At 24.6% G+C, this 15,581-nt stretch overlaps 2 protein-coding genes across 9 annotated transcripts in view; one reads left to right on the plus strand and one right to left on the minus strand.

Annotated features, from left to right (window-relative positions):
- LOC135922882 (DNA ligase 4-like) overlaps positions 1-7,238 on the minus strand; it is a 60,275-nt gene extending 53,037 nt beyond the window's left edge. For both annotated transcript variants that reach the window (XM_065457388.1, XM_065457387.1), the window contains exons 1-6: positions 6,985-7,238; positions 6,868-6,945; positions 6,726-6,827; positions 6,551-6,683; positions 6,334-6,509; positions 6,057-6,292 (exon numbers count right to left, since the gene is read on the minus strand). In XM_065457388.1, the coding sequence (XP_065313460.1) occupies positions 6,057-6,292; positions 6,334-6,509; positions 6,551-6,683; positions 6,726-6,827; positions 6,868-6,945; positions 6,985-7,152 (893 nt within the window). In that variant the 5' untranslated portion in view covers positions 7,153-7,238. The remainder of the gene's footprint in view (positions 1-6,056; positions 6,293-6,333; positions 6,510-6,550; positions 6,684-6,725; positions 6,828-6,867; positions 6,946-6,984) is intronic.
- Positions 7,239-7,464: 226 nt separating this feature from the next.
- LOC135931493 (uncharacterized) lies at positions 7,465-10,247 on the plus strand. 7 transcript variants are annotated; one of them, XM_065468646.1, is made up of 8 exons: positions 7,465-7,777; positions 7,862-7,930; positions 8,027-8,095; positions 8,196-8,720; positions 8,765-8,878; positions 8,921-9,045; positions 9,380-9,719; positions 9,769-10,247. In XM_065468646.1, exons 5-8 carry the CDS (start codon positions 8,873-8,875, stop codon positions 9,787-9,789), a joined length of 492 nt encoding a protein of 163 aa, XP_065324718.1. In that variant the 5' UTR covers positions 7,465-7,777; positions 7,862-7,930; positions 8,027-8,095; positions 8,196-8,720; positions 8,765-8,872; the 3' UTR covers positions 9,790-10,247. The 7 variants fall into 7 exon arrangements, 6 of the variants coding, with proteins under 6 accessions (XP_065324718.1, XP_065324716.1, XP_065324717.1 ...); XM_065468644.1 differs by having other exon boundaries at positions 9,380-9,534; positions 9,610-10,247; XM_065468645.1 differs by having other exon boundaries at positions 9,380-9,534; positions 9,625-10,247.
- The last annotated feature ends 5,334 nt before the right edge of the window (positions 10,248-15,581 follow it).

Consider the following 15,581-nt stretch of genomic DNA (forward strand, 5'->3'; position numbering starts at 1 on the left):
AATTTTTATGCATAAATACAAACTGATATATCATCAAGTTTGACAAAAAATTAGAATTTTCTACTTAATTTTATGATGGATGAATTAAATTAAAAACTATGCACTTTTCTGGAATATCCTAGGTCTGTAATTTTGCAACTTGGTAAATCAATGGAATTTTTATGATGGAAGCAGATTTTGGTTTTGTTATTTAATACAACTCAATTGTCATTAGCATAGCTGATATTTTTAAAATTTTGCCATTATTGGCTTTGTATAGGCTATTCCATGTTATTCATGCAACTTTCAACTGAATACCTCTCTTATCTTTTCTTAAGATGCCTTTTTACATGCATTCCATAGTTTTGTAAATTTTCTTATCACTTCATAATTGTTGTATGTATGTTATTCATATAACTTATAGCATTTTTGATTAAATGTATAACCTTTTTGTTTTACTTATGTATAATTTGACAATGATTGAATTAACCTCCTATTATTTGTTAACTTAGAATATATTTTATTTTTCTATTGTAATATAATAACAAGGTCTTAAATTTAATTTTATATTTTGTACCTAAGTAATAAATCACATATTATTTGGAGGGGTGGTTGTCTGTTTACAATTTAAATTAGGTCAACATTTTTCACTAATTTAAAAGGCAATGAATTTCATAAAAATTCCAGGAGTTAACCAGTAGAATGATGGGTGGTAAATCAGATATTTCCCCTGCATTTGATAATAAATTATTTTTAAAAATTTTCTCAATAATATAGAATGGCAAAAAAATGTGCATATAAGACAGTTAATTCTTATAAACCCCTTATATTGGACCTATTTTTCTGGATCCAAGGAAAAAATTAATTATTATGGGTTTTGCTGGGCTTGGGAAATATTTTCCACAATTAATGTGGGCTTGGACCTGGCTTGGGAAAAAATTTTCAAAATTATTATGGTCATATGCTTAAAAAAATTTTAATTTTAAATATGGGTTAGACATTGGCCTGAAATTTTTTTTTTGAAGAATTGACCAGGCCTGATCAAAAAATCAAGGCTCATGCTCAAAAAAATAGTATTCACTCTTAGTCTTAATGGGTTGGCCTTGGTCTAAAGTAGGGGTGAGCAGGGTTAAAAAGAATAAAAAATAGATGATTATTAGAGATTTACCTATCTCCAGGCTAGAAACAAATTTTGAAAATTACTATGGTTTGGGCTGGACTAGGAAAATATTTTTATAAATTATTTTTGGCTGGATTTGGGGAAAATTATTCAAAATTATTATCAGCTTGGACGCTTGGGAATTTTTTTTATTATTAACTATGGATCAGACAATGGCCTAAAACAAATTTTTTTACAGGCCTGCTCGGTCTGATCTAAAAACCAAGGCCCATAAAAATCTGATTTTGAATATATTTTTAAATTCATTATTATTTTTTAAATATTTTTTTTCAATTCTCAACTAACAAAATTATTATTATCTTTCATTGGGCTTGGAACAATTTTTTCAAAATTATTATGGCGTAAGTTGATTAGGAATTTTTTTTAATATTAAATATTAGACATGGGAGATCAGTAATATTTAACAAATGATATTGATATTATTAAGTAAAAATTTTAAATATATTTTGACTCAAACCATAGTATTTACACTTAGTTTTAATGGATTGAACCTGGCCTGAAGAGAGAGGGGGGGGGGGGGTTATAAAGAATAAAAATTGGATATTATATTCAAATATCAGGTAACAACTATCATAAAAATATGGGGTCATGATAAATCAACCACGGTTCGGCCGACCCCCTTCGATTTTTTTAAAATTTGGTAAGCAAAGAAAGGTTAGTGTAGTTAAGAAATAGTCAAAATTTTAGCCTCGTATCATTCATATTTTTGGAGATATTAGGGTTCAAAGTGGCAAAAATGACGTATTTTTACCATTGCCTTCATTTAATTAAGCATATCTTAAAAACTACATAATTGTAAATAACAAATTTAATATCAAAATTACATACAAAGATTCTACTTTTAGATAAATCCAATTTCCGGTAATATTATTTAATATAATAAGGACTAAAAACAATTTTTTGGAAATAATACGACCTTCAATTTTTTTTAAAAATTTAGTAGAGATTATTAAATCTTCCTTTATATTTATAAAAAAAAATTAATCTGGGACGCGGCCATCTTCATTCTCAAAATCGATAAAAATGTTTAGAAAAGTGTATAAATATTGTCCCGAAAGGGAGCGTCTTTGTATAAAATTATATATTAATCAGTTTTTAATGGTTTTTCTTGGACTATTTGATATAATTTAAAGAATTATTCATCTTGTAAGTGAAAATAACAATAAATGGGGCTTTCATTCAATTATAGAAATTGTCTATCGTTAAAAGAAATTCAATTTATTACTTTATAATTTATTATAAAATTTTTTGCGCATATAACATATATTTAATGAATATTAATAAAATATGTTCAATTAAATTTCGAGTTCTTGAATATATGAATCAGAATCTTGTGCATTTCATATATGGCGCCCTAAATATTAAAAAAATTGATATTATTTAAATTTAAAAATCTAATAAACAACTCACTAAAAGATTCTAATTTTTCGGTAGCGCATTTACTTTCTTGTGACAACAATGTATAACTACGGCCAGTAGCAGTTAACAGTGAAACTAATGTTAAGATATGACATTTGGGCAAGTAAAGAGTGTCGTCTATACTTGGAAATGTAAAGGAATTGGAAGGTCCGGATGGGTTAAAAATTTTATATATATTTCTTCCTGCTTTTAATTTTTCACTAAAACAAAGCTAACCACCAATTAGAATCATAAGGATACGTTAGGTATCCTGATATTTCTTCAATAATTATACTTTCATCATTATATGATAACTATTCTAAAGTACTTTCTATTGAATTATAATACATTTTACTTTTAAATTATGTAGATCTGTTGGAATCAAGGTGTGTATTTTGTGTGTTCCAGGTATAGATCTAGTTTTTGAAAATCTTTCCCTGAGTAATAGATCTTGGTAATCATAATTTATTTTGGTCATCTATTCAAAATATATGACATTAATATTTTCTTTATTTAACTCGTACAATTCATATGATGTGGTTATTTACTTTGAGTAAGGCCTTGTAAACTAGCTCTAGCGGCTAATCTTTTAACAGTGCCACCAATCCCATCACAAACACTTTTCCCGTGTGCTATAGCAGAAAAATGCCATATCGCCTGTACCCCGAAATCCATCTCATGATGGCAAATATTAATAAAATTTTTACGATTTTTATCATCGGAAAAATAAAAAATTTTATTTGGCCTACAAATTTTATTAATTAAAAAATTTACCAATGTTTTTTTGAAATTATGTACTGCTATTGTATTGTGTTGCAAAGATTCGGATATCATTACATAATTTAGGCAACAAATATTGGCAAAATTATCTTTATAATATATAACAAAAGGGTGAGCAGTGGATTGAGCCCTATTCCAATGATAATTTTGTACTCTATAGTTTTCTTAAAAATCACATAAAATTAAATATTGGTCTTCGTCTAAGTTCAATTTTAGATTGTTTTGATACAACGATTGTTGCGTTGAAATAAAAAAAATGGAGTAATAAAGATTCCATTAGGCATTGATAAATTCACCTACTGGTTTGGTTATTGTTTCAAGAGTGGTTCTATCTACGGATAGCCATTGTTTGTATGTTATAAATTCGATGTCCTTAGAACGAAACAATATTTCTATTTGATCGCGTAAATGTGTTGACCCTGGACAATTATCACATTTGCCCATATAAACTGGATGGTTGAGGCGAATTACAAATTATTAAGTGTAAAATATGTTTGTATGTTTAAAGGGCAACATATCATTAGTTAAATTTGATCTAATTATCATTAATTTAAAATTTTGGTGGTAGCTGCAATCACATACATGTGTACCACTACCTCCAACGAGTATACAATTTTTGAGCGAATGCTTGCAAATTTCGAAAAACCAATTTTAACATCAGGCCTCATTTCTTTAAAAAATATATGAATTTCTTTCAAATTATCTAAAATTAATCTCTTATGTATGGTATTCTTTTTTCCGTCTTTGGTCAAAATCGAAACGCAATCTTTCTTGCCTGGCATGATTCTGCTTATTTCGTCCATACAATAAAATTCTTGTACAATTTTAACTGTATATTCGTCTGTAGTTTTTCCAGGCTTGGGGTTAGGTATACCAATAAATTAATTAAAAAATGAATTAATATAGTGAGCATGTATTATTGAATGATTAATCAATTTTAAAATTTTTATTTATTTTATTGATTGAAACACTTATTTATTGTTATTCTAATTTAGTAAAGCTATGCCGATTTTAGAAAATCCGATCCAATATTTATATTGTTTTGGGTTATTTTATGATAATACTTTTATTTTGTGTATAATTTCATAATAATAATAAATTAATATTTTAAAAATATCAAATTATTTTAAAAAATTGAGTAAAGAAAATTTTGATATTATTTTTTGGCGTCTATGAAATGCACAAGATTCTTATTCATATATTCAAGAACTATAAACTTGGTTAAATATATTTTATTAATAATATATGTTATATGGGCAAAATTTTTTATAATAAATTATAAATAAAGTAATAAATTGAATTTCTTTTATCGATATACAATTTCTATAATTTAACGAAAGCCCCGTTTATTGTTTTACAAGATGAATAATCCTTTAAATTATATCAAATAGTCCAAGAAAAACCATTAAAAACTGATTAATATATAATTCTATACAAAGACGCCCCCTTTCGGGAAAAAATTAATACACTTTTCTAAACATTTTTATCGATTTTGAGAATGAAGATGGCTGCGTCCCAAACCAATTTATTTATATAAATATAAAGGAAGAGTTTAATAATCTCTACTAAATTTTAAAAAAAAATTGAAGGTCGTATTATTTCCAAAAAATTGTTTTTAGTCCTTATATATTAAATAAAATTATCGGAAATTGGAAAATTATCTAAAAGTAGAATCTTTGTACGTAATTTTGATATTAAATTTGTCATTTACAATTATGTAATTTTTAAGATATGCTTAATTGAATGAAGGCAGGGTAAAAATACGTCATTTTGCCACTTTGAACCCTAATATCTCCAAAAATATAAATGTTATTAGGCTAAAATTTTGGCTATTTCTTAGTTACATTGACCTTTCTTTGCTTACCAAATTTTAAAAAAATCGAAAGGGGTAGGCCGAAAATCTCATTTTTTTGCTCATTTGATGTGGAATGACCCTATGGAGAAAATTCTTATACTCCATCATTTTTGAAGGACTAACTACTATTATTTATATAATATTAAACCTAAACATTAATCAATAATAAAGTAAAAAATTATTAAATAAAATATAAAGTAATATGTATGTTAATACTCCAAATAGTAATGCAATTACATGATTTTTTAGAAATAAATAAATTACATTACTTTTGTAATTGTGTACTATATAGCACCAACAATTTGTTATTGTGAAAATTCCTTTTTTTTTATATTGTTTTGAATCTTTATCAAAGTTTAAATCTTAAATTTATAAAAGGTTTAATCTAAAACTGAAAAATAATTATATATAGCTATATATAAGGTAAAGATGGACCAATAACAATACTTGGCATCAGTCAGTATTGATATCAGCTGATACTTTAAATCTTAACCAATACCAATGGCCAATACTCAAAAATGATAATTAATCTTCATAAAATAGTCAGTATTATGTTATGAATTCATAAAAAAAAATTCATATAAAAATTTCTAAATTGATAAAAATACATTTAAGTGTTTTTAATCTTTATATACTATTTCTTTTATTTTCATTTTATGTATATCATTAATTGATTATAAATCAAATTATAATATTGATGAATTACATTTTTGCTCAAAAAATAGAAATACTACATTATTATTTTTGGCATCTGTGTGGGGTATCAGTGGGATTGATTTATAGTCTTAGTATAGGAGGTATTGGTTTGGGTATCAGTATTGGCCTGTTATTGGTAGATTGATAGTCAATAACTAATCAAATTACCTTCTAGAAAAATACTTAAACCCTTCTTTTTTTGAGTAATGAATTTGTGTACGTTCTCCATCAAATTTTGTTTCAATAATAAAACCATCTCTGTTGCCTTCTTGTTTTTCTTCCTTAATTAAATTCATTACTGAATAATGGGATGATCTCTCTGCCAACATTGGTTTAAATGGGATAAAAAGTTTGATATGTATATCTTTAACCCTAATATTAGGATCCCTCAAAGTTAGACATAGCTATAAAAATTTATACAACATTTACTTTAAAATATAATAACCTTCTCTAAATCATTGCTAACATTAAATAATGCTGCAGCATCAGGATGGTATAATTTCAGTACATTAGAAGGACTTAAGCCTATTGAGACCTTTTTTAGTATTATACGAATTAACCATTTTTGTTCCATTGCAGACATGTTTTTTAACATATATGACAGATTTTTAATAATCATATCTAAATTTTAATTAATATAGTAAATATAATATTATATAGACTTCTGTTTTTTATAGCTTTGTTTATGGCAATATTGTCCAAACATTCATTAACACTTTCTATGCTCATATTTCCATGTTCAGGGCACCTTTCTTTTAAAACTTGAAATGCAATATCAGCAAAATCAACATGACTCTTAAATTTGTAAAATTTTAATAATTTGTTTAATTGCATTACTTTATCATCATTTCCCAGATCTTTATAATGCAATAATCGTTTGGCATCTATGCCATCTTTGGGTATACTTAAAGCTTTTATATAAAGGTGTGCTAATGCCATCTTTAATTTATATGCTGTAATGTATATAACAATTTTAAACCTCTTTGACTCCATAGGCTATCCTTTCTCTCTCATAATCAGGTAATATCATACGTAATGCTGGATAAAACGAATCATTCTAAAAAAATATTATTTTAATCCAAAAATATATATATACTGTTTTTGACTTTTCATTTGAATGCAAATATTTATGATAAGTGCGCCAAGAATCTATAAACTTACTTAAAATCAATTTTTTTATCTTCAATAGATGAGTGTGAATAATTTTTTCAAGCAAATCAGCAAGATCATAAAAGGAAACTCTACCTGCAACTACATATTGCATATTACTAAGGCCCACCAAAGTATAGAAGGGATATTATATGTTCGTATCGTACCGCCTTTACTATTTTTTAGTTATAATTAGATATTTTGTCGGTAAACTTTTCCTTAAGCTTTTTGCATGCTCAAATCAATGACATATAATATACCTAGACTGACGATTCATTCATTAAAAGTGTACATCAATACAAATCAGCTGGGGACGCCATTTTGGTAACCTATAAAGTAATTATTCTCATGTAAAAAGCTGCTATATACTTTCTAATTTTTTGGAACTAAAAAACAAATATATATTATCCTAATTTTATGATTAAGATTGATGTTATTTGTAAATATGTTATTTTAAAAAGATTTTTCAATATTTGAAGATATTTGCCACTCATATTTTCCAAGTATATTAATAATTTATGATTGATATTTGATAATGGTTTGTTTTTCATTTATGTAATGATCATAACTATGCTGCTAATAACTATACCTTAACCAGAAAGGTTAAATAATATTACTTCAAAAAACAATAATAACCTTTTTATTTAAAAAAAATATTTTTTTAGAGAAAATATTTTCCAAAAACAAGTGACACTTTAAATATTCTTGAAGATGTAGATTTGGAGAAACCTGCTAGTCATGTAAGCCCTATTTATTAAAATTCTTGTGAGATTTATTATTTGTCTATATTTTAATATTTATATTATAAAACATATTTTTATAAGAATGTTTCAAAAACAATTGACACTATTAATATTCTTGAAGATGTATATTTGGAGAAATCTGCTAGTCATGTAAGCCCTATTTATTAAAATTCTTGTGAGATTTATTATTTGTCTATATTTTAATATTTATTACAATATTTATATTATAAAACATATTTTTATAAGAATGTTTCAAAAACAATTGACACTATTAATATTCTTGAAGATGTAGATTTGGAGAAACCTGCTAGTCATGTAAGCCCTATTTATTAAAATTCTTGTGAAATTTATTATTTGTCTATATTTTAATATTTATTACAATATATAAATTAAAATATTAATAATTTGATTTTAGGTTTTCTCGATGCTTCTTTTGATAGAATTAAAAGATTTCTATCTGATTCGAAAGTAAAATTATTCACCACATTAAGCCTTGATGAAATGTCCATTCGTCATATTGTACAATGGGACAAAAAGGAGTACCATGGATATGTTGATTGGGCAATGAAATCAAACCATCTGATTCTCTTCCTAAAGCCAAACAGGCTCTTTTTCTTATGGCAACATGTCTTAATGGAACATGGAAAATTCCCATAGGATACTTCTTAGTATCAAATACTACTGGAGATTTGCTTGCTAATATAGTCACTAATGCTCTTCATTTATTACATGATACAGGCACTTCCTGTAAAGTTATAGTATGTGATGGTTTGGCGGCTAATATAAAAATGTACCAACTACTTGGTGCATCTATAGATCCTGATCTATGTATACCCTATTTTACTCACCCATTAAATTTTGATGAAAAAGTCTACATTATGTTGGACGTATGCCACATGATTAAGTTGTTGAGAAATCTTTAATTTATAATAATGGATCAGTAATTAAATTACTATTAAAATATATATTTTTATAAATTAATAGATAATAAATTGTAAATATATAGCTAATCTTCACAATTTACAAGATAAAGAAGGACTTCGTGCTGCTAATAAAATTAATAAATCTCATATTGACTATCACAAACAAAAAATGAAAGTACAATTAAAAATATTACAATACTTATATTTTTTTTTAAAGGTTAGACTTGCTGTACAAGTTTTTAGTAGCTCAGTGGCAAAAGGTATTCTTTTGGCACAAGAGCTAAAGATTGATGGGTTTGAAAATTGTGAGAGCACAGTTGACTTTATTCAAATCATTGATCAGTATTAAAATATATTAATATTTTTATAGAATGTTTGACTTTTTAAATACACGGAACATAGTTGCTAAAGGGTTTAAAAAACCACTAACTACAAATTCACTTTCTTATTATAAATTTTTTTGAGATGTGCATTACAACTTTAAAATCCTTAGTTTGAAAGTGGAAAATACGTTTATAGATCAAAAAAAAAAGTCTGCATTATAGGCTTAATCTTGTCAATGAAAAGCATTTTGGGAATTGGGAGGGAATTATTATTAGGACCTAACCCCAAACTCATCAAGTATTTTATTTAGCATTATATATATTTTGTATATTTATTGCTTTTCATATTTTAGATATCTTTTAACCTACAAAACATCTCAAGATCATCTAGAGCTCTTCTTTAGCTGTTTACGAAGCAAAGGAGGTTTTAATAATAACCCTTCTGCCTATCAATTACGATCAGCTATAAGAGGCGTTATGATAGCAAAGATGGGAGCCTTATGCACAGGTAATTGTATTCCACTCGATAATACAAATCTTTTTTGTGGAGATTATCAAGATGATGACAATATACGAGCTATAGATTTTTCTTTTATAGATGTTCCAGATATCCAAAAATTATCGCCATTCGTTGATAACATCGCAACTTATATATCAGGATATATAACACGTAAACTTATATCCGAAAATAAGGTAAAGTGTTATATATGTATTTCTGCAATGATTGTTAAAAATTGTAAAGATCAAGAGAGCTATAATTTAATTAAAATTAAAAACAATCAGGGATTAATAATTCCTTCCAGAGATGTATCTAGATTATGCCAATATGCTGAAAGTGGTTTCCGTACATTTGAACATAATAATCAAATTAAAAAGTTTTGTATATTTAAACGAATAATATCTTTTGTGATTTCAAAAGTGATAGAAACAAATATTTTTGATAATCTGGTTGATCACATGCTAGATCAAGAAGAAACATCTAGCCATTATCAAAAATTAATTAGATTAATAGTTGAACGATACATAAACATAAGTTTTTATCATTTTGCAGATAAACAAAATAAAAATGAAAATACCAACATTCGTCAGAAGCTGACCAAAACCATTCTATTTAAAGGACAATAAATATATCTATATAATCTTTTTTAATTTAAATGATATTAGATATATATTGTAACTATATATATTTAAATATAAATAATATCTATAAATCCTTTTGTAATTCATGAATATTATTTCTATTTATTAATTTATAATAAACAATTATTGATTTTCATCATAAGATTAATAATCTCATAATATTAAGTTATGAAATTCTTCAAAAAATAAAAAGGTAAGATTAAGCTAAATTTATCTGAAGTCTAATGTTTTAATCTATATTTTTTTTATTGATAAAATAAACTGGATAATATAATATAAGCAAAAATAATTTTTTATTTGCAATACATAATTTATCGTAAGATATATCTATTAAATCAATATGATCCAATTAGCACAACTGATTAAAATATTAAATTCATATTGTATTTCTTTAATAATATAACATATTTTTTATAATATATATATTATTGAGAATCTGAAGATTAAACATTTACTTTATATTAAAAAAAGAAGAAATACCTCTATTTTTAAGATTCAGGATCACAACTTTAAAATTGAGAGAACTTTACATTTATTATTTAAGAAAAATATTGGAGGATGCCTAATATTCTGGATTTCTAAGTTATATTTTACTTTTTTATTAATATCATAATGTAAATTTTTAGCTAGAATTCTTTAAAAATTAACTTATATTTAGATGTTTAAGCCAAACAATATGAATATTTATAATAAAAATCCTGATGATTCAGTTTATCACCTTGTATGATTCGAAATATTAAAAGGGCAAGTAAAGTCTCATATTAAGATAAACATAAATTTAAGCAATGATTTAAATATATCTACCTTATTAGATATTTTAAGACTAGAATAGAAACTAAAAACAATTATATTGTGTCTTAAGAAAAACAAATGATAAGTAAGGGAACTTTATTAGATACTTTATATTCTATGTATAAAAAAATGTTTAAAATATAAATTTTAATAATTTAGTCATATAATTTTAAATTATTTGAATTTGGTCTGCTAAATATATATCTTCTTGGAAGAATAGCCTTGGAATATTTGTAGGATAGGATCCTTGATGGTACCATTAATGCAGATGGATGTGGATTTAAATTCTTTGTTAAGTATCATAGGAAAAATTTCAGATATAGTAATAAATTAGGCTCGTAATTTTAATAATGATTTCTGTTACCAAAATGGCGGGTCCAGCTGATTTGCTTTTAACGACGCTTAAAAATGCATTTTAATGAATGAATCGTCAGTCTATGTATATTATATGTCATTGACTTAGATTTATAGCATTATTTTTACAGTCATAATAGTCTTTTAAAATTACCATGTGATCTTATGGGTATATTTATATTTTCATCATTTTTATATTTACATATTAAAATTATTTCAAATGATATTATGTCCACAAAAATTTCCTTTAATTTATAAATAGTATGGCCCTAACTAAGTTAAAGATGTTATCGGTTAGGGTCCACTAGATCGTATGAACATTTATGAAAAACGTCAAATGACCTAAAATGGCCACAAATATATTTGAAGCGATTATAATATTTGTATAATTTTGAAATGATGTAACAGATAAGACAAATAAATTAAAATATACTTTTTATTTTAAATAAAATTAAATATAAATATAAATTGCTAAATGGTAATTAATATAGATTATATACAATTAATATTATAATAATTGTATAAATAATAGAAAAGAACATATTAAAAAATTTAATTAATTAAGATAATATATTATAAATTGCAGATAATTAATAAAATTTTAGAAAACTCTTCTAGATCTATTAATATATAACAGACAGCACGATTATACTATAAATATATCTTTAAATCAGTGATGAAGCAAAATAAAAAAATGTTTATTTTTTTTATTATATTTTTTTCCTTACTTAATTAATGTTTACTAATTGTAATTATGTTATTTAAAATTTATTATGATTATCAGAGTTGTATAAAAAGTATATGCATCTATATTATTTCAGAGGTATCTGTTTATAGATAATTTTTAAGATACATTTTGATATACTTTTATTTAACGCCTTTTTATCTAAAAAATAAAAATATTTAGATGCAAATTTTATGTTATATGTATGAGCATATAATTTAAATAAATATATATTATAAAAATATTAAGACTAATATAATAAAAAAATATATATATAATATTAAAACACATATATAGAAATTTTTTTCCCATTATCTATAGATCAGTTCAAGATTGTGAAGGATATTCTTATCATGCAAAGGAATTTATAAATCCTTTCTTAGACATGACGCCTATTAATTATAAACAATACCCAGAGTTGGGCAGGTCATCCGGAAAAAGAATCTAGATACAGATACAGATTCTTTGTGAAAAAATGAATCTTAGATATAGATACTAATATCTTTTTCAAAATATCAAAAAGATACAAGATAAAAGATACTTGTATCTTTTGCCTAACTAGAGTATCTTAAATACAAGATACTTCTAAATTATCATTACCAATTAAATTAGAATAGTTTGTAAAATACAGTTTTTATTATTTATTTGTGAAGAACATAACATTCATATAATAAGAATGAATATTTACAATAATTACTAAAATATTTAATCATGAGTTGATTATAATAATCAGGTATTTTAATATTAGTATTAGCCCATTCTTAGCATAGATGAAGGGAGACTAGTATTTTTAATGGGAGTTGAAATATTAATTTGCAAAAGAGTATTTAAAATAAATTCATTATTTTATAAGATAATCAAATTTTTCAAATATTTATAATTGGACCTTTGCCGTTTTGGCGTACTTAACATTAAACTAAATAACCTTTCAATTGGAGCTGATGAAGGTATTGCAGTATTAAATTTATAAAAAATTTCCTTAATGGAAGAATAATTATTAAGCATTTATGACTTTCTTTAATATAATTTAAAACCCCCAGTTCAATGTTATTTATATTATTGAACTCCGCAACCTTTGTTTTACCAAAAGAAAAATAATATGGATGTGATATTGATATCAAAAAAGCCTCATTATATTCAAATCATAACTAGTATCTTATTAAAAATTTTAAAAAGATACTGAGTACAAGATAAAAATATTTTTGACTTTGATTGAAAAAAAGTTATTAAAAAATTTAAAATCTAGCAATAATTATAATTCTGTGTTTGATCATTTTACTCAAAAACAAAGACGAATTATACTTATTTATATATTTTAATCTTTTTATGGTTTGACTAAAAATAAAAATTCTATTGCTTTGATAGTAGTGAATTTGACGCTTCATCACTATATAAATATTGAAGTTTATCATAAGTACTTTTGTGGGTTTATACATAAATTCTTTATCATAAAATTAAATTTTTTTATGCTAATATTTAAAGTTTTATCTTGAGGTAATATTAGTTCAAAAATATGTTTTTCTGTAAATGTTTAATTAATCTATATACCTACCCTATTATCCAATATTGTTACATTAATATATAACCCATAATAAGATAGTTGATTTTCTTAACTATATCATACCTTTGTCATCTTTCCTAACTATTCAAAAGTCTGACTTTTAAAACTTTTTCTAAAATTTAAGTGGCACGCTTTTACCTGGTCAGAAAATTGAACTTAATCAAGAATGAACATAAAGTAGTAATAATATTTTTAGGGATTTATTTATTATTTATGTCATAGAAAATTTTAAATATATAATATACCAACAATATTAAAAATAATATATTTCCATTGCGATTATTATAATAAGATTACATATTAGTATTGCGCTATATAAATATGATTAAAAGATTGTATGGTAAATTATTAAAAATGGTTTAGTGCGTGTTAACTATATAAATAAAATATCAATGACGAAACAATATGATAAGGTATATGTAAAAAAAAAATTAAAAACTATAAATTTTGAAAATGACGTATACCACCTATGTCAAACCCGACTATAAATACTCGGATTAATAGTAATGTTATCCTTTATTGACAATATAAAACAATATAGTTTGACAATGGCAGAAAAATTAGAGTGATTTGATTTTTTTGAATATAAAAATTTTGATATTTTCTCCAAATATTCTATAGGGGTAAAAAAACCTCCACAGTATAGTATTATATTTTCATTAATTTTATCGTCTAATATACAATATTTTTTTTTCTTTCCGTAACCTTTCTGCCATCATCTAATTGGATTAATTTTAAGTCCATATCTTGTTCTATAATTTTTATGGTGTCAATAAAGAGATAGGGTCACAGTAAAATGTGACCCAAATTTACCCCTACCCTCGGCATTTGTAATATATGTCGCCAAAATCATGGATGTATAAATATTTGTTATAATATATCATTTTTTTGTTGTTTTTTGATGTTATAAAACTATATTGATTGTTTTGAATGATAGCTATGTTCAAAAATGATATAAATATCTATAAGATACTATTTACTTGGACTAGTGGTACCTCCATTATAGGCATCTATTTCCTCCAAGACCTCTGGGTTCATAACTTTGTTAAAAAATGGATAGCACAAATATATAATTAAAATTTACTTGGACTAGTGGTACCTCCATTATAGACATCTATTTACTCCAAGACCTCTGGGTTCATAACTTTGTTAAAAAATGGATAGCACAAATATATAATTAAAATTTACTTGGACTAGTGGTACTTCCATTATAGGCATCTATTTCCTCCAAGACCTCTGGGTTCATAACTTTGTTAAAAAATGGATAGCACAAATATATAATTAAAATTTACTTGGACTATTGATAATTCTGTTATCGGCATCTATTTCTTCCAAGACCTCTGGGTTCATAACTTTGTTAAAAAATAGATAGCACAAATATATAATTGAAATTTACTTAGACTGTTTGTGATGTCCAAAACTTGTAGATTAAAAGCTTTAAAAAATTATTGTAAATATATATTTGATATTTTACTTTGGCATTCTGCAGTGCATATATTTGATGCTATAATATAAATACACATGATTCAGTAATTAAGTTTTTAATTTTTTATACTTGGTGAAAATAATGATATATTTTTCTGTGTAGATGCATCCAATAATAGAGCATTATCAGCTTAAATATATTTATATGAAATATTTAGCTATAAAAATCACTTTGTGTGAATATCGATATATATCTTTTCTTAGGGCAATCAGAGTCTGTGTAAAGAAATATGTAGTAATACCAACTACTAATTATAAACAATACGACTACTAATTTATATTTCAATTTATTTTTTATATCAAATTTTTATTTATTATTTTTCGAATGTTCGATTCTATTTTTAATATACAATATACATAAATAATCATTTATTAATTTATTACATTTCCTTCAAACAATTTAAAGTTAGATTTCTTCAATAAACCTCTTTGTAGGTTTATGGTTTCTTGATGAGCAACGTAATGTGGTATTTGTATTTGTGTTTGTATTTGCTTCATT

This window comes from Gordionus sp. m RMFG-2023, chromosome 1 (genome assembly GCF_954871325.1).
Source record: "Gordionus sp. m RMFG-2023 chromosome 1, tfGorSpeb1-WG-v2, whole genome shotgun sequence".
Taxonomy (NCBI): domain Eukaryota; kingdom Metazoa; phylum Nematomorpha; class Gordioida; order Chordodea; family Parachordodidae; genus Gordionus; species Gordionus sp. m RMFG-2023.

Excerpts from the sequence above, each read along its gene's own strand:
- LOC135931493 (XM_065468641.1), top strand. Across the intron at positions 9,046-9,379 it reads TTTATTCAAATCATTGATCA|ATATCTTTTAACCTACAAAA; the intron begins GTATTAAAATAT and ends TTCATATTTTAG.